General features: G+C 57.3%; 1 protein-coding gene across 4 annotated transcripts in view; it reads left to right on the top strand.

The window, feature by feature from the left end:
• PARVB (parvin beta) overlaps positions 1–19,482 on the top strand; it is a 97,292-nt gene that overhangs the window by 40,967 nt on the left and 36,843 nt on the right. For all 4 annotated transcript variants that reach the window (XM_072843600.1, XM_072843603.1, XM_072843601.1 and 1 more), the window contains exons 2-3: positions 6,844–6,933; positions 8,228–8,298. In XM_072843600.1, coding sequence (XP_072699701.1) covers positions 6,844–6,933; positions 8,228–8,298 — 161 coding nt within the window. The remainder of the gene's footprint in view (positions 1–6,843; positions 6,934–8,227; positions 8,299–19,482) is intronic.

The following is a 19,482-nucleotide window of genomic DNA, read 5'->3' as shown; positions in this document are numbered from 1 at the left end:
TTGAAATGCTCACACATTTATTTTAGCCTCTAAACTGATTTTGTCTCTAGAAATGGGATGGAACTCGTGCCCCGGCAGAGCTAACCCCATAAATCAGATGTCAGCCGGAGCCACCCTTACGGTTTGGGGTACTTTCTTATTCCCGTGGTGTTGTCAGCACAGTTCAGACACTCAATCCCCTGCTGAGAAATAACCGCGAGTTAAACATACATAAATATATGGAGCTCGAGCATCCTTGTGACAAGGCCAGATCCCATTCCTCGGTAAAAACAAACCGGATCTGCCACTTTAAAGGTCAAGAGGCTCTTTCTTGTACGTTTTCCTGCTTGGATTGCTGAAAGTAATTTCTCTCTTGTCCCACATCCGGGTCGGGAAGGGCAGTGGCTCTCCCCGGCGGCCGGCAGCTCCCACAGCCTTTGACCTTGGGCCGGACGCTGCCATCCATCCACTGTCCTGAGAATCATGGAGATTGAACCTGGGCATCGTAGCCTCCTGGGGAGGACCGGGCCTCACACTTCCGGGCCTTTGCAAGCATAGTGGTGCCAGAAAGAAACATCCCCCCTCCCCCCAAGTGTTGATCCTAGCTTGGTGTTGGAGCAATGTCTCTGCAGATGTCAGACAGGGTTGCCGTGTAGCCTCCTCTCCCCTAGTGGTCCAATCTGCTCTGCCTGAGATTTTACTGGGGCCTGCTTGCTTTTCATTCTTTCTTTCTTTCTTATTTCTAAGATTTTATCCATTTATTCATGAGACACACACACACACACACACAGAGGCAGAGACACAGGCAGAGGGAGCAGCAGGCTCTGTGGGAAGGCTGATGCAGGACTCGATCCCAGGACCCCGGGATCACGACCTGAGCCGGAAGCAGGCACTCAACCACTGAGCCACCCAGGTGTCCCTGGGGTCCTATTTCTAACTGAGCTGTGAGATCTTCACAGGAAGTACAATTTGACTCATTGCTAGCGGAACCACTGTGTTAAGATCTCTGTGGCTGGTGAATTTAATTATTCAGAGAAACTCTGAGTTCTACAGAGGAACGACCCCTCCAAGTGCACAGAACGACCCCTCACTATTTGCAGAGGCCTGGAGAGCCTCACTGTTGGGTCCTCCTAAGCACCGGGCAGCTTCGGTCCTCCCGCCCGCCCAGTCCCCTCAAGGACCGGCCCTAACTAGGAGCATGTGTGTCTCGACCAGCATGGGTCGAGGGTCCCGAATGAACCCAGGCCGCTCTCCTGCCATTTTCAGGTTCCTCCTGAAGATGTGGGTCAGGTGATGCGCTGTTTTGTTGGGATTTTCTCTTTGATCCTGTTCACATGGTGCGGCTGAAAATTCTCCTCCTGGTCTTTTGTTCTGCACGAAAACCAGGAAGCGTATGTATGGCGCAAAAAGCCTCCGCAGGTGGCAAAACATTGCTGCTGTGTTGAAATGTCAGAAAATGGAATTGTCGCCGCCGCCGTAGCTTCCGAGGCCAGGGCCCCCCATCCCACCCTCGGGAGGCCTTTGTATGGTCCATGAAGCCCCACAGGTGAGTGCCCCGTGGGCTTCCTGCACCCCATCTCTGCAGGGGGTGTGTCGTGATCCCCCCCCCCCCCCAGTCCTGCCCCGGCAGGCCCTCATGGAGCGAAAGAGGCTGAGGAGCCTTTGTGTGCTCAGACTCATGCTTCCCTGTCGGTGACCTTGCTTTGTGAGCCGGGCACTTTCAGGCTCCTGCTTCCCCAGTAATGTCAAAGGGAAAAAAAAAAACAAACCCAAGTTGCCTAAAAGCTTGTTTTTTTGGAAAGAGCCTGGGTATAAATAAATAAATGAAACCCATACAAAGGAAAAGATTTAAAAAAAAAAATCAAAGATGGAACCTTTGCATTTGGCCCGGGGTGTACATGGCAGGCTCTTTATGAGGTGCTTTCAAGTGTCGAGGTTATAGCTTCCAGTTCTTTCCTCCTTTTTATGTGCTTGTAATTCCAGGCCAGAGAGGTGTTTTTTTTTTTTTTTTTTCTTTTTTTTTCTTAAGCCTTGCCCAGTCCTTGGGTGGGGTGATGGAAAGCCAACAGGCTTTGGAAACACGCCTGTATACATCGATCCAGCAGATGCTGAAAGCTCGCATGTATCGAGCGCCTACTGCATGCCAGCGATCGTTCCGCGCCCCCGCTCACTGAGCCTTGTAATCCCTCTCTGACCGATGCCCCATTTCACAGATGGCAGCTGAGGCACGGAGCAAATAACGCAGCTTGCCCAGGATCAGCTCGTCAGGGGTCGAGCCGGGATCTGAAACCAGCAGACCAGTTCCAGGGTTCGAAGCCTCCCTTCCGTTGCGAGGCTCCTCAAATGTGAAGACCTACGGTGTGCGCAGGAGCTGACTTAGCGCGGGCGTGGGTGGGCAGACGGTCCGGGGAAGAGAAGGTCGTGGGGCTGCGCAATGTGAGCTAGGCACAGAGGAGCCCGGGGGTGGGAAGGGAGCACCCAGGACGGCTTCCTGGCAGAGGTTGCCAGGAAGCTGAAGCTTGAAGGTGCGTAGGACTTAGTTTGGCATAAGGAGGCGCCAGACCGTGTAGAACCAGGGTCAGTCCTGACTCTGGGGCTCCCTGGGCACTGGGGGGGGGTGGCGCATGCGTCAGGTGCCTTCACATCTAACAGATGCCAGCCCAGCCAGGACCCAGCCACTCCTCACACACTTGTTAGGAGATGTAGTGAACAGGTGTCGCGGAAGGTGCCCGGCACATAGTAGGTATTCAGGATACATTAGCGGCGCTCCGTCCACTTCCACGGACGGGTGGGAACACGGATTGTGCGTGCACTGCGACCTGCGGTTGCAAACCCGTCGCCCCCGGTGGGCCCACAGAATTGGAATGATCTGCTCATGTTTGTAAGTGCACTAAACCCTAAATGTTCGCTTTTGTGAAAGCTCACAAGACTGGAGACTGCCGTTTGCATGTCCCGGTCTGCCCCCTGCCCCCGGCTGGGTGAGGGGGTGGCCGTCCCCGAAGGGGCACCTGTGCCATCCAGGGCTCCCCCTTGGCTCTGCCGTCCGACCTGGCCTCCATCGCCTCCCCCAATCTCCTGGCTTCCCCCCCACCCCAGGTCCCCTCTGCATCCGCCCCGGCCACACAGTGGCACCCCCGGAAGGTGAGCTTGGGTGCGGCAGGAACCTTTGCCACCGACTTCCTCGCGGTTGGCTGTCAGGTTTTGTGGGGACGAGGGCGTGCATCTCACAACCGCAGTGCACCCTCAGGACGTCACTGAGTCCTCAGCCTCGTGACGCGGAGCCCCCCACTCCCCCCACCCCGAATGTCCACACCCGGCGTGCGCACCAGGCGCCAGCTCTCCCGGGCCAGCGGATCTTTCTCTGTGACTCAAGGGGGCCGGCGTTTCGCATCTTTGAAGTGTTCGGGTTTCTGGCAAATGGGCCGGTACTTTAAAAACCAGAACGTTCCAGGATTAATGGAAAGCCGCAAAACTGGCAGAGTGGGGTCCTTGGGGGAAAAGCCGTGGTTCGAGAGGAGCCCCTCCCTCCCAAACGTCAGACTGACCCTTGGAAGGACGGTAATCAGATTCAGACGGAAAGATCCTTGGCGACGGGGCTGTGTCTCTCGGGGAACCCAGGCTGGGAGAAACAGAGTCCTGAAGAGGCATCTGCCGTGGTTCAGCATCGATGTGGGTGCCATGGGGGGACTTCCGGGGTCTGGGCTCTCATCTGTCACCCGTATGCTTTGCAGAGTCCCAAAGCCCCGCCTCCAGATTCTTGCCGTCTTTCAAGGCTGCGCTCCATTGCTGCCTCCTCCAGGAAGCCTTCCCTGGTCCTTCCTGGGGTGCGGGAGAGCCACGCCTCCCCTTCTTCACTCTTTCCTCGCTTTGTCCTTCTGTTGGAGTCTGTTTTCCCACCTCCTTCCTGTGCCCCCCCTTCCCAGAGCCTGTGCCCCCGAACCAGGAGCCGAGCATTCATGATCTCACTTATTCCTCACTGCTCCCTGGCAGGCAGACACTGCTGTCACCCCCGCATTACAGGTGGGGAAACTGAGGCCTGGCAAGGTGAAGGGACCCCTCCAGGCCACATGCCCACGTGTGGTAAGGTGGGATTCGAACCCCGGGCCCTGTGGTCACAGACCCGGGCCTGTGTCTGCTGGCCCGGTCCTTGTTTCCTTCAGAGCTTTGCACATGGCGAGCTCCTTGGAATGTGCCGTGGAGCCAGAGCCCGGGCGGGTCTGTGGGAGCATCTCTCGTTTAGGGAGGTCGAGAAATCTCGGGTCCTGTTTAGTGTTATCTTTGGTGTCCAGGGCGGCGTGGAAACTTCTCTGTTTCCATGTGACCCAATTTCTATGCTTTGAAAATGCTGTTTCCTCTCTGTTCCCCTGCTCTTGTCTCTGAGGTCAGGTAGCGGGGCCGTGTGCCCGGAAGCCTTTCTGAGTGTCCACCCCGCTGCCCTCCCGCCGTCACTCTGGCACGCGGCCTGTGTCCTGGGGAGCGCGGGACCCTGTGGCGTCTTTCCTGAGCCGAGTGACAGGCTCGTTGTCACGACTCAGCTGCGTGGCTCACCTGTGCCCGGAGGCCCCCACCTGTGCCACGCTCTGCGTGGGTGAAGCCCTTGTCGGGCTGTGAGCATAAGCGCATCTCCGACCGCCTGGACCCGAAGGGACCTCCCTGGCCTCTCCGTCCTTCTGTGACTTAGGATTTAGGAGTTCAGGGTCTCTGTGCACACCCAGCTCTCCCTCAGTATCCCCCCTCCTGCTTTCCTTTTTCTGCCTCTGAGAGCGGTTTGCTGGCTGGGATGCTCTTTGCAGCTCACTACGTAGCACAAGCAATTGCTGAAATGTGGTGACTGTCCCCTGAGCTGGCCGGGGTGGCCCGTGGGCATCCGTGGACTATCGCTGGGCGAGCGGGGCCCAGTGCCTCAGATCCCATGGGTGCCTCATCGCACTTGTGTGCGTCTTGCACAAAGTTAAGCCAAGGGTTTGGGGAGAAAACGATGGCTGTGCATGGGGTGGGGAGGACGGGGATGGGGTGTGCGTGTGCGGGGCCGACCGCGGGGCTGACTTCCAGCTCCAGACCGGGATGTTGTTGGCAGAGGGTCCACTTTTTTTCTTCCCTTTCTTTTTTTATTGTGGTAACACATACATAACATAAAATGTATCATTTTAACCCTTTGTGAGCGCGCTTCCGCGGCATTAGGTCCGCTCACCGTGTGGTGAGGCCACCGCCACCCTTGTCCTGAAGCTCTTCATCGGCCCGCACTGAAACCCCGTCCACGTTAAACACAAGCCCCCTCCTCCCACGGACTTTGTGTCAGTGGATCTGGTGACTCTGGGTCCCTCACCGCGTGACTGCAGTCGTGCAGTGTTTGTTCTGTGGCCGTGTCACGCGGCGTGCTGCCCTCGAGGTTCATCGCGTGGCAGCAGGTGTCAGGAGGTCCTTCCTTTCCACGGGCGGTTAGCGTGGCGTCGCGCAGGTAGATATAGATCATGTCTCGCTCCTTTTGTGAATTGTGCTGCTGTGGGACACGGGGATGCGAGAGTCTCCTTTGTAAAAAGCCTGGTCTCAGCACCTTCCCTGATGTGAGACGCGGCAGCCTAGGGGCCACTGCTGTTGTCCTCATGCCAGGTGGAGGGGCTGGTCCACAGAGCCCAGCGTGTGCCTGGCTCGGGGCTGGAGACCTACGTTCATCGTCATTCGTCCTCCCAGGGGGTCCTGAGGGGTTACTGGGACTTGCCTGGGGTTGCACCGCCAGCAAAGTTGCCGGGGAGGGAGGACCACCCCAGCCTGCCCGCTCCCAAGCCTTAGGCCCTGTCCTCTTGGTTACTCTTAAGATGCCCGGATAGGCAGTGTGAACGGTTTGAGGCAACCACGGCATTGGACTCCCTTCCAAGTACTAACCAGGCCTGACCCTGCTTAGCTTCCGAGATCAGACGAGATCGGGCGCGTTAACCACGGCATTGGAAACGGAAACAGGTTTTCATGTGGGAGAGAAGGCCCTGGCACACTGGTGATGGGGGGAGTCACCCAGAAGAGGCCGGTGCATGGCGTGTGGTTGGTCGGGGACGGCGATGGTTGCCCGAGAACGGGGCTCTCGACCAGGGCCGCCAAAGGCAGCAGGTGCCTGGGCCCCACCTGTTGAATCAGATCTTGGGGCTGGAAGCTTGAGTCCCAGGGGTACCTGGACGCACATACGCACTCATGTGTGCACACCCACACACACCCATGCACACACACACGGCAGATGCCCATGTCCACACTGCAGGTCACAGCCCCGCCAGCTTGAAGCCTCGGGTCTGGTTTGTTATATTCTGTTCTGTGCTCTGGTGCCCCTAGCGCTGGCCACCCCTGCCATCCAGTTTCCATCCCCTTGAACCTGACCATCGACAACAGCATTGCCTTCAATTCTGGACTTGCCTGCGTGTGGGCTGGGAGTGGCCTCTGCCTCCAGATCCCACCGCTGAGGACACGGCTCTCCAGGGAGCGGGGGGGGGGGGAAGGGGTGCGGGGCGGAGCAGGGGGTCCCTCCTTTCTCCTTTGCAGGCCCTGTCGCTGCAAATCCAGCTTGGTCCATCTCTGGGGTGTTGGGCGGATCTGGAAGCGTCCAGAAGCTTCCGTGTCTGAGTCATGTATTCCAGAGAGCAGTGGAAACAGACTGGCAGGGCTTGGCGGGCATCAGGAAATACTTGGCGCAGGAGGGAAGAGCTGCAGGATGTATTCTTGGTTCAGAGCATTTTTGCTCGGACTCTTTCTGGGCGACAGGCCATTGAGGAATGTTTGTTAAATGCTTCCAAAGCGGGCGTTGATGCCTGTGTTTCCGCGGCCGGCACGCGAAGCCGTGGCACCGTATTTACACTGACCCGTGCTCTCCTTTCTCGACAGTGAGTGACCTGCAGGAAGAAGGCAGACATGCCATCAACTCACCGATGTCCCCCGCCTCGGCGGATGTTCACCCCGAAGACACCCTGCTAGGTACCGTGGGTCCCGCCAGCCCCCTGGTTGCAATGTCACTGAGCCCCCGCGGCTGGCAAGGCTGGGGTGGGGGAGCCCCAGAGCCGTGGCCTGGTGATCAGATGCCAAGCGGGGGCGGCGAGTGGGCGGGGGGGTCATCCGAGAGAGCATCTGGGGCTCCTAGCTCAAGGTCACGTTTAGAAACGTCTTCAGGGGAAAAAAATAATCCGGCCTTCCTCTGTAAGCTTCTGCCTCTGTGATTTCAAACGCCCGTCCGCACGACGACAAGGCCAACGGGTCGAGGGTTGGCTGCCGTTGAGGACACAGCCCGTCACAGGCGCAGTTCCCGAGGTCGGGGAAGATGTGGCCTCTCTTTTCTCATGGGAAAGGCTGGGTGGGGGTAGGGCGGGCAGGTGCCGACTAGAGAGTAGGATACTCTTGGTGGGCTCCGGGGGCTTTCCGAGCCGTCTGTACCGGGCCCCGGGGGGTTTGGGCAGGGGCTGGTGGGCTGGGAGCATGAGAGCCCAGGAGAATAGGCGGCAGCTGGGGAGTGGGCTCTGAGGGGGGGGGTGTGCATCAAAGGCAGTCACAGGGGACTTGTTTGCTGTCTTGGGGACTGGCCAGTCCTAGGAGGAGCGGTATTTCTAGGTCCCCAGGCTCCGAGACATCAACATAGTTAATAGGCCCTAAGCTCTGCCCAAGCCAGAGCTGTCCCACCCAGGCCCCGGGCGTGCTGGGTGGGACCCACCACGTGGGTCTCCTTCCCGGGGGCCGCTGCTCCCCTTTGTTCTGGATGGCGCCTGGCCTCCAGGGTCGTTCCCGCTGGCGCCCCTCCTCCTCGCTGTCCCTCTGGAGCAGCTCGCTGGGCCCCACTGTCTGTGGATCAAGGCCTGGTTGTGGGTAACAAATAAACAGGACAGGGATGAACACATTTTATTGGGAAATGTCACCTCCTTCCTTTTTCTTTTTTGCAATTAAAAAAATTTTTTGCCCTAATATTTTACAGAATGGTGAGCTTTGTCAGTGCACGTATTTATTAACGGTGGCTGTGCGGCGCTTTTCCCGCAGATTCAGGCCGTGTGCATGCCTCCCTCGCCCTTCTTCCCCGGCTGGGGGTGGTGGTGGTAGAGGATGGCTGCCTCCCTTTCGGGAGAAGGGATGTGTGGCTGCGCAGGGCTGGTGGGGTGACCCCCCCGGGACGATGACTGGGGTCTCTGCTCTCAATCCCTGTCCCCCACTTTGGGCAGGGGCAGCCAGCTGTCCCTGCACCCCTGCCACTCCCACTAGTGCTTGACCGCAACTCCCCCCCCCGCAGAGGAGAACGAGGAGCGCACGATGATCGACCCCACCTCCAAGGACGACCCCAAATTCAAGGAGCTTGTCAAGGTAAGGGGCACCCCGGTCAGTACATTCCTTCTGGGCTGTGGCGGGTGATGGCTGGGCAGGGTGGGGGTGGAGGGCAAGGGGCCGAGCCCCAGAGCTGGTCCCGGGGGTCAGGGAAGCGGTGACAGGAGGGCTGGGGGCCCCATGGCCGCCTCGGGGCGTCAGTGGTGGCTTCTGTCTCCTTAGCCTGGTTTCTGAGCTCCGGCTCAGTAGTGAGGCCGTATTTTTGGCGTCTTGGCGTGTCTGAGTGCCGATTGCAGTTTTGAGTGTTCTGATCTGAGCCACAATAGGGCTTCAGAAGTTAATCCCCCCGATGGATGAGCAAAGGCTTGGGTGCTGACAGCATCCTCACCCCGAGAGGCCCTGCTCTGCACTAGAGCAGCTGGCCGTGGGAAAGCTCTCACTTCTGCAGCCTGAGGCCGACGCGGGTGACCCCCGGGCTCTGCGGACACCACGTAGGACAGTCCATGCCGCCGACGGAGGCTGTTAGAAGTGCTTTTCTTTTTCTTTCTTTCTTTCTTTTTTTAATCTCATTTATTTATTCATGAGAGACACAGAGAGAGGCAGAGACCCAGGCAGAGGGAGAGGCAGGCTCCCTGGGAGGAGCCGGATGCGGGACTCGATTCCAGGACCCCGGGATCACGGCCTGAGCCAAAGGCAGACGCTCAACTGCTGAGCCACCCAGCTGCTCCCTAGAAGCACTTTTCAAAAAGCTTCTCCACCTTAGTCAGCGCTGTCGGACCCGGGGTGGTGCAGACCGTGTACTCACAGCCGCTGATGCAGGATAAGGAAAATCTTTGCAAGCCGCGTCCTGTAAAAAACTGGCATCCTGAAAAAAATGACCAGGAAACGGTCCATGTTAGGGCCCGCCCCCAAAAACGTTGATTCTTAGCAACTTAGGTTACCTGGTTTGCTTTATGAAGAATGTTTTTTCTCCCCTGAATACCTGCTCTGTTCCTCTGAACACAAGAAAGTTGGTGAGGAAAGGGACCCTGTCTTTCAGCCGCCAAAATGTCACTACGGGGGATGCCTCAGTAGCACAAAGGGTCTGTGCTGCCTCAGTGAGGCTTCTCCAGAGAAACAGAACCAACAGAATGGATCCATCCGTCCATCCATCCATCCGTCTCCATGTAGGAGATTTATTATGACAAACTGGCTCACGGGATTGGAGTCACACGATCTGCCTCCTGCAGTGGAGACGCCGGAGAGCAGGTGGTGTAGGTCCAAGGCCGTCAGGTGGGGGACGGTGAATCCCGCCTTACTCATTTTAGCCTCATTTTTGTAATTCGGGCCCCCAGTGGGTTGCATGAGGCCTGTCCGTGTCCACGGCCATCCACGTTGTTGGGGGAGGCTCCACTTTGCTCAGTCCACCAGTTCTAACGCTAATCTGGAAGCATCCTCACCGACGCAGCCAGAAGGAAGGTTGGAACCGCCTTCTGGGCCTTCGGTGGCCCCGTCCGGCTGACACATTGTGTTAACCGCCACAAACAGCTTTCTGCTTTCTGCTTCTTCCAGCGTTTGAGCAAAGCTGGAGAGCTGGCAAGCATTGCCTCCCTGGGAACCCCCAGGGGACCTGGTGCCATCCTCACGTTCCCGTGGGGACCGAGGGGAGAGGCACCGCCAGGTTATACCACGTGTTAGTGACGTGCACGGGCCTGAATGGGTCTAGCCATCTGGCACCGTGTTCACGGAGCCCGGGTTGAATGTCGGGTGCCACGTCGGGCCCTGGGAGTGGCGAGATGGTCATCAGATCACCTTCCTCCTGTGTGGGGTCTGCTTCAGCTCCTCTGGGATTCACCGGGCCCTGTGGGCTTCTCTGGTGCTGCTGCCTCTCCTAAGACCACAGGCTGTTTTGGCCCCTCCAGGGTGAGGGCTGGCCAGTTGCACGCCCTTCCTCAGGCCACATGGAGGGGACCAGAGCGTCTCTGCATCCAGGGCGGCCGGCACAGCGGGACCTGAGTGTGGGCTCTGGGTACTCCACCTCTTCTGGATCCCGGATGTGGCTGACGGGCCACGTGGCAGGGTATGGGGTGTGCTGGTGAGAGCGGCTGGTGGCACGGGCAGGTCCGTGCCCCATCAGACAAAGTAGGATGAAGGCCCAGAAGGCACCGGAGAGTGAGCGCCTCTGCCTTAGTTCCCCACTGGGTGGTTGGGAGGGCCATGCTCCAGTTTTCTTACAAAGCTGTGGTCAGCTCAGTGGTACCCCTGCCTCCCCTCCTTCCTGCTCCCTCTTGCTAGTCTAGGGCTTGCTTTCTGGGGAACCCCGGGGTGGTGGGCTGAGTCCTGGCCGCTGAAGATGTCGATGTGAATACTGTTACCTCCTTACGTGGCAAGAGGACGACCCTGGAGATGTAACGCAGGGGTCTTGGTTTGGGAGATGATGCTGGGTCTCCCGGGTGGGCCCGGTCCCTGCACGAGGGTCCTTAGAAGAGGGCGGGGCAGGGGAGATTTGCCCGTGGATGGAGGTGCAGCATCGCAGGCTTGGAAGGTGCAGAAAGGGGCCGTGCGCCAAGGACGCGGGCATCGCCTAGAAGCTGCAGGAGGGGAGGAAACATTCTCCCTGAGAACCTCCAGAAGGAGCCAGGCCTCCCAACACCCAGTGGCCGGAGCCCTGTGTGGCTGACTTTGGATTTCTGACCTCCAGGGCTGTAAGACAGTACCCTGCGGCTGTGGCAGCCACCAGATTTGTGGTCCTTTGTTAGAGTGGCCATAGGAAACTGGGACACCAGGCTAAGTCACCTGCCTTCCCCAAACTGCTGCCCCCAGCGGCTGGGTCTGCTGGCCACCCGGTTCCTGGAAGGACCAGCTGCGAGACTCTGAGGTCTGCTCCTGCGGCCCTCCTGCCAGCCTGGAGTGCATGTGCCAGGAGACGGGCAATTTCTGGAAGGTTCTGACTGCTTTCAGACTGCAGGCAGCAGCATCTCGAGGCAGGCTCGCGGCATATTTTTCACTTCATCAAGCATTTTCCAAAGTGAGCGTTAACGCAGCAAGCAGGACGGGTGCGCTGGGTTGGCTGGCTGCGCCTTGCTGGTAGCTGTAGTGGCAGCGTGCGGGAACGTGCGGGAAATATTAGTTCTCACCAGCGAGAGCCTTTTTCAACAGAGACACATGCAGGCGGTGGCATGGGGGATGCTGGAGCTGAGCTTTGGCTGCCTTGGGTTCACGCATGTTCACCGGGCGTGTGGGCTGCAGGCTGTGCGGCCTGGGGGTGTCCGAGTCGGGGTCTGCTCCCCTCAGCATCCCCTCGCTGGGCGGGGGGGTGGGGGCAGCCCGCCATCCTCTCCTGGGACAGGCGGCCGGCACCACGGCCTGTCCCGGGGCGGGGGGTGATGTGGGTGGGGGGCAGCCCAGCCCGCATCACTTCCAACACCTTCCCTTTTTGTTTGCTGTGCTGGCGCCACCGGCCTCCTTGCCGCTGAGCATGTGCTCACCCAGGTGTGAGGTCAGGCAGGCAGGTCCCCCAAGCCCACCCTCACTTCGGACACTGATTACACGTTTGGGGTCCTCAGGACGACTTGTAGGTTTGACACTAGAAAGACTCCCGGAACTCACCATGTGCTGCCACACGCCCGGTCATGGGTCATCACGGTGCAAGGATGTGGGTAAAAACCCGCCAAGGGAGGATGCAGATAGGGCAGGCCCAGGGGGGCACCGAACGTGGCACTTCCAGGTGTCTTCTCCTGGTGGCCTCATGCACAGTGTCACTTAGTGGCACTGATACGATGGTATCGTTGAGCGTTGCTAGCCAGGGAAGCTCCCTGAGCCTCGTGGTCCGGCGTGGTTATGGGGGTGCCATCCCGCAGTTTGCCTGACTGCCCTCCAGGGCCAACCTGTCTCCAGCCCTCACGCGTGGCCAATAGAGTGTGGCCCAAAGCCCGCGCCCTAAGCCACATTGGTCCTTTGTGGCCAGCCCGAAGCCCCCGTGTAAACCACCCGGCAGGATGCTCCAGGGGCCCCGGAGACCACCCCCCAGAGGCTGAGGCCCAGGCCGGCCTGCACCTGGCCTGTGCATTTGCAGCCCCAGGCCCGAGACCTCTTCTCCACGTGTCTGTGTTCTTGTGATGCTCCCTCCGCAGACACGTTCTCCAGCCCTCTCGCCCTGGCCCTGCGCTCCATCCACACCCCACCTCCTTGTCCCGGCTGGCTCCCTCCCTCCCCGCCCCTGCCAACACCCCGTGTGGCCTGGAACCATGCATTTACTCATCTCCTCCCTCTGGAAGGGGGTCCCGTGCAGTGAGCCTCATCATTCCGCTCCCAGCTGCGTCCCCAGTGCCGGGGGGGACGTGCCCGCACGTGGTGGCACGGGTTCCCACTTGCAGGGTGAGCAGTGAATGAGTGAGGGGGCTGGACAGGCAGCAGCAGCGTGAGGTTGTGTGTCAGAACCACCTGCAAGGGCGTGCGGCTGAGGGACAAGGCAGGTCTTTTCTCCCCACCCCAGACCTACAGAGTTGGGGAGCCTGGGGTAGGGGTTGGGGGGCACCTGTGAATCGGATGCTGACTCAGGTGGTCCCAAAATTTCCCTCTGTTGGGAACCGGGGGTGTGGGTGGCCAATCTTGGGGTTCCATGCACTTGACCTGCATGATTCTTACTGCTTCTCTGACCCCCTTTCTGCACCGTGGTCTCTCCTTGTCCACACCGCTGGCTGATCACGTCTGAGGAAGAGGCCTCAGCAAAGGGCACCTGCTGGTAGTTCTTTGCAGAGGTTCTCTGCTCAGAAACGGGGTTTTCAGTGGGAAGTGTGGACCACACGCGAGCCCAAGCAGGTCAGGGGTGAGGTTGGCTGGCACCCCGACCCGCTGGCCACGTCCCAGCCTGGGCACCGAGGGACGATTCTGTGGAAGCACCGTCAGCCCCCTTGTTTTCATGCTCTGCTCTTTATCATCTGCTCCTTTGTTACCTCTTATCTTGGCCCCTGTCCTGTCTCCCTCCCTGTCCTAGACTTAGCCCCCCTGCCCCCCCACCCCAGGACTGTCACCGTTTAAAATACCATGAGCTGCCCTCTGCTTCCTAGAAAAAAAGAACCCTGGCTCCACCTAAGCCAGGCAGGAAGAATGAGGCCGCTCATCCAAAAATTGTCTTTGAGCATCTGTTGTGCGTAGCATGACGTTAAGGGCTGAAGGGGCGAGGCGTGCTTGGGGTCTGGCTGCCTTGACTCCAGTCCCGGCCCAGATGACGGGGGAGCGCAGCGGCGTTGCGAGGGTGCAGCAGATCACCTGCACGAGTTCCCGTTATCACCGTCTGGCAGGCGCTGCGGCAGGTGTGGCCTGGGGAGGGCAGGGGGGCCGGGGGTGCAGGGCCAGGCCTGCGACTGGGCTTGGGAGGTGGGCACGCGCGTCCTGAGCGACTTCCCGCGCCATCCTCTCCCTCTGTGCTGGGGTCCCCAGCATCCTCCAGAAGCTCCCTGGACTCCTTTTGGGGGAACTGTCTGCGCGGCCCGGGCAGGCGGCAGCCTCCAGAGGAGATGCTTTATATTTTTAATGATCCTCGAAAGACAGCGCAGCAGTTGTCATGCCTTCCAGAAGGAAGAGCCAGAGAAAGGCTTGCATGCTTGCAGGCACGCTGGCTGGTCCAAGGCGGGCTGCCCATGTCGTTAACTGGGGTACACATTTCTCCCCGCGAGCGGATTTCACATCTCATTTCCCAGTTTATTGGACAAGACTCTTCCTGGTTGTTAAGCTCGGTTTGCTTCCTCTCCGTGTCCCCGTGAAGAAAACCGGCTGCAGGAAAATGATCCTCTGGGCGGAAGACGGTGCTGCAGGAGCCCGGGGTGCGTGGCAATGCCCCTGCGATGCGTCTCAGCCCGGCACCCAGCTCTGGCCCCCAGCTCCGGCCGGCATCCCCCCCTCCCCGGCCTGCAGCCCAGCCCGCCTCGGCGGATTAAGCGGCAAGGAGCCTGTTTGGAAGTGATTAAAACATAACTGTCATAGCTTTGGGGGAGACAGGCCGCAGACCCTGATTATCGTTCACAAGGAACCAGAGGGAAAGTGATTTTTTTTTTTTTATTCTGCTGAAGGCCAGCCTGTGAAACAACACACGCCAAGGGCATCATTAATGTATGTCCCAGACATTTGCCTGCAGGATTTGGGGTTTGCAAATGAGCACGTCCGGGAAACAGTGATGGGGTGCTATCTTTAAGAAGTCTCGTGTGGAAACAGGATTAAGACGGACGGGCAGGGACGTAGGATGGTGGTTGCTTTGTGGTGTCCCGGGGGAGGTCACGTCTCCACGGGGGGACGGCGGCGAAATTGGAGGCCGGATTGCTTTGGCTCCCTGGAGCCGACCCCTGCAACCTGCTGTGGGGACTGTGATTTTCATCCCTTTTCTGTCCTGTTTTATAATGGATCAGATCAGCGATCGGATGGGATTTTTATTTATTTTATTTTTATTTATTATTTATTTATTATTTATTTATTTTTAAGTTTTCATTTCTTTGTAGTAGAAACAATGTCGGTTGTATTTTCTGGCAGGACTGAGCTCCAGGCCAGGCAGCCTCTGGGACCAGATGTCTGTGTGCCCAAGAGACCGGCCAGGCCTATAGGCAGCGCTGCTGCAGGTTGCAGGGGCACCTTCCGTGGGTCTGATCCAAATGTAGGCGCTGGGGAAGGTGTCATTGAGCGAGACAAAGGTCCAGCCCTTGTGGAACAGACAGGCCAGCTGGGGAGATAGGTTTGGTGAACGAACGTATGGTCAGATGGCCACGAGTGCTTCGATGGAAGCTAAAACAAGAAGCGGGTAGCCACTTCTCCTCTCCCTCTGTTCTAGGTATGGTGGTCAGGGAGGTGGCGTTTGAATGGAGAGCTGTAAGCAAGAATGTTACCATAGAGGCGAGAGCAGGTGCAAAGGTCCTGTGGTATGCACGTGATTGGCATGTGCGAGGACGGCAGTGTGGCAGGAGCCTCGTGGACAAGGGGCATGGTGGTTAGAGATAAGATCAGAGAGGTGGCAGGGTCTGAGACTCCCTAGCAGGGTGGGGACCAGCTCTTTCTAGTAGCTGAGGGAGGACCACATGGGCCTGGCTCCTGTGTCTTCTTGTGTGGACCCTTCCTGCACATGCCCTTCTCAGTAAGCTGCCTTGACACCTTAACTGCCTCACGTGGGGCAGAGATTAGGTCATGTTCATTATCTCCCGTGTCCGGGATTGGGACGGGGCAGGAGGGCTGCCTGGCATATACTAGGTGGCGCTGGTCATGCTGAGTAAATCAGGAAGGAGCCTTTGACACGAGAGTGCTCCAGGGATGGCCACGCAAACATCTGCGCAGATCACCGTGGGTGCCTGGAACTGCCAGCCACACCACCTGACGAGCCTCACAACAGCCCCGCAGAAGTCGGCGTCCCCCCCATAGCTGCATCCCAGAGATTAACCGAACGGCCGCCTCATTGAGACAGAATTCGCACCCTGAGCAGTTCAGTGGTCATGAGTCTCCTCCCAGAGTTGTGCGACCGTCGCCTCAGTAGATTTTGTTTTTTAAGATTTATTTATTTATTCCTAAGAGACCCAGAGAGAGGCAGAGACACAGGGAAAGGGAGAAGCAGGCTCCCTGCGGGGAGCCCAATGTGGAACTCGATCCCAGGACCCCGGGGTTGTGCCCTGGGCCGAAGGCAGACGCTCCACCGCTGAGCCATCCAGGTGTCCCAGTCGGTGGCCTTTTGTGGTCTTTTTCTATCCCTTGGCATGATGGAAAGGTTTGTCCGTAACAGGTGTCAGTACTTGGTTCCTTTTTATGGCCAAATACTATTTACTGTATGGAGGGACCTTCATCTGTTGGCGGGTGGACCTCGGCCTTTTCACGGTCTTGAATAGTGAATATTTAGAACATCTGTGTACGAGATTTTTGCGCAGACATGTGTTTTTAGTTCTCCAGTGCGAACTTGGGCGTGAGATTGTGGGGTCGGATGATAATTCTGTGTCTCACCTTTTGGGAAACTGCCAGGCTGTTCTGCGGAGCAACTGCACTGGTTTTTTTGTTTGTTTGTTTGTTTGTTTAAGATTTTATTTATTTATTCCTGAGAGACACACAGAGAGAGGCAGAGACACAGGCAGAGGGAGAAGCAGGCTCCCTGTGGGGAGCTGTACCGTTTTATATCCCCTCAGCGACATGGGAAGGGTTCCCAGTGTCCCCACATCCTTGCCGACGCTTGTTATTGCGCATCTTTTTCGTGCTCGCCACCCGAGTTGCCATGACCTGGCATCTCACCGTGGCTTTGATTTGCATTTGCCCGGTTGCTGGTGACGTTGGCCACCTTTTCATGCATCGGGCATGCGTGTGCTGCTTTGGAGAAATGTCTCTCCGGCTCTTTTGCCCGTTTTAAAATTGGTTGTCTTTTTATTGTTGCGTCATAAGAGCGCTTCTCATGTTCTAGATACAGAGCCTGTCTCAGAGGATTTAGCAAAATCTTTTCCCATTTGGTGGGCTTCTTACCTTCCTGCTGGTTATCCTGTGAAGGATGAAAGTTTTTATTGTTAAGTCCAGTTTATCTTTTGTTTCTTTTTGTGGTTTGTGCTTTTGGTGTCCTAGCCAAGAAATCTCTGTGTCTGTCCTTACACCAGCGCCACGTGTTTTTATTCCCTTAGCTTTTTGGTTACGTTTGAAATCAGGAAGTGTGAGTTCTCCGAGTCTTTTCTTCTTCTTTGAGATTGTTTTGGCTATTTGGGAGCCCTTGGGTTTCCATATGCGTTTTAGGATCTGCTTGTCAATTTCTGCAAAGAAACCATCTGGACAGTGATTTTTTTAAAAGGGTATTTATTATTACTTTTTCTAACTACCACAGCAGCATATACTGCTGAAAACCTGGGAGACAAAAATCAAACAGAAGGCAGAGGTAATTTGGTTTTATTTGTGTCCCTTCGGGCTCTGTCTTTTGTGTATATAGCTTTCCCCACACAAGATTTGGCATCGTTCCACAGTTAGTAAATGCTTAGGAGCACATTTGGATTAGTACCTCAGCAGAAACTTCTGGAACTGGAATTGCTGGGTCACACATGATGCACACAGAGATAGGAATTGATTTGTTTTCTTTTTTTCTTTTTTTTAAATTTTTCTTTTGATTTGTTTTCTTTTTAATGGAGACTCTGAGGACCAGAGAGGTTAAGCGACTGGCTTGGGGGCACACAGCTAAAACGCAGGGGGAGCCAGACCTCAAGTACGGGCCCTAGGTTTTGTGGGTGGTGGTAGTGGTGCTTGCATAGGAGGCTGATGCTTGAAAGTTGTGGTAGCCAATGCCCTTCGGATTAGGTTCTGTTGATGTGTGATTAATTATCAATTCAGCTGCTTAAAGCAACGTCTGTTTATTGGCGCGCTCCGTTTAGAGTTCTGCAGGTCAGAGGTCCAGCGTGGTGTGGCTGGGTTCTCTGCTCGGGGTGTCTCCAGCTGAGTTCTTTTCTGGAGGCTCTGGGGAAGAATCAGCTCTCTGCCCCTCGAGGCCCCTCCTCTCCAGGTGGGTCTGCTGCCTTCAGAGCCAGCAGCGGAGACTCTCCCCCTTGCTTCCCCTCTCTTGGCCTGTGGTCCCTAACCTCTAGGTCCAGATTCAAAGGGCTCATGTGCGTAGGTCAGGCCCACCTGAATAATCTTTCTTTCTTGAGGTCAAGTGGGTCCTGGAACAGCCTAATCGTGAGATGCAAACCATTGTCTTCACGGTCCCAAGGGTGACAGGGACCTGCGCATAGCAGGCTGGGATCGTAGGGGGCGTTTTAAAATTCTGCTTACAAAGTCGTTTAAGCTATTAGCCAAAAATTAGAGACAACATGAGGAACGTGATTAGTCGTCACTTACCTGGTATTTAGGATATTTTTAGGGCTCGGGGCTTTGCTGAGTGCTGTGGGGAGTTTGAAGTAGCAGGTGCCATCCCTGGCCTCAGGGAGCGCTCAGTCTGCCTGTGGGGAGGTCCAGGGTCAGCCCCTTGTGGCTGCTGTGAAGTGAGGGGTGGCCCCGGGGCAGGTGAGAAGGTGCAGGAGCCAAAGATCTGCATCTAAACAAGAGGCTGGCAGCAGGATAGGCTGGGAGGATTGTGGGAACTTGGTAGGGAAAGACTGGCCAGAGAGGGGATCCAGGTCGGGGAAGGCTCTGAGGCCAAGAATGGGTGTTAGGGTTGCCCTGCCTCGTGTCCCCGCGCTCATTTTTATCTCTGAAGTTTAAATAACACACTTTGCAAAAAATACACATCAGTAAAAATCTCATTAAGTGGCCAGAACAGGCCCCCACGGAGGGGCATAGCCACAGGGGTCTCAGTTCTGTGGCTGTGAGAGTGGGTTCGGGGACCAGGGGGTGGGTCCGCCTTGGAGAGCTACAGTGGGGGGCATTCCAGGTCTCTGGGTCTCAGGGGAGAAGCATCCCGTCCTCGGTCCTGAGAGAGCTTGGTACGTGGAATCGTGCCCGGACCCTCAGCAGCGCAGTGAGGAGGTGGTTCTCTGTGGGTGCCCGGGCCCCCTGACCTGCCTGCTCCAGGTTTACCTCCTGCACGCCTCCCCTTCCCTGAGACATCAGATGCGCAGGTTCGAGCCTCCATGGCCCAGATTTTGCCCTTCCCCTGCTCAGGCTCATAACTCATCCCTGCCCATCTCCCGGCTAGAGCATCGACTTCTGGGGGTCGGGGACACCTTTGCCCCCCACAGCCTGGCACGAGGACGGTGTTCAGCAATAGCTGGTGAGTGTAATACTGTCACTTAGCCCCAATAATCGCTGTCAAATTGCTGATAAAAGGGCCACAGTAGAGCTTTGTGGGATTAAGGGATTCAGGATGAGGGCATTCCTGCCAGGAGCCAGGTTGCTGGTGGCCAGGGGGAGGCAGGTGTGGGGCAGGCCTTCCTGTGATCCCTGAATCCAACCCTGCAGCCGTGTAACTGGGGCCCCGGCAGGGTGCGTGATGGGGTCCGATGGCTCAGTGAGTCTCTGCCTCACCCCATGGAGGTTGGGGCAGGAGGGGCCAGATGTCCTCCCAGCTCCAGATGCTCCCAGCTGTTTCTAGACCTTTCCCTCCTGCTTGTACTGTCGACTGTTTCCCCCTGTTTGTTCTCTTCTTCCTCCCCGGTGCCTCCACCCCATGGCACAGGTCTCCCTCTGGCCTTCTCACATCATTCCAGGGACCTCAGCACCACGGAGACGCCCCATGCACCTGCCCGGCTGCTCCCCACCTCCCTCCATCTCTTGGTCTGGGTGCATCCCTGTCCCACTGGTACCCACAGTCACTCT

This window comes from Canis lupus, chromosome 11 (assembly GCF_048164855.1).
Source record: "Canis lupus baileyi chromosome 11, mCanLup2.hap1, whole genome shotgun sequence".
NCBI classification, from domain to species: Eukaryota; Metazoa; Chordata; class Mammalia; order Carnivora; family Canidae; genus Canis; species Canis lupus.
The sequence above is the reverse complement of the archived record's forward strand: the minus strand, read 5'-3'. Positions and strand labels throughout refer to the sequence as shown.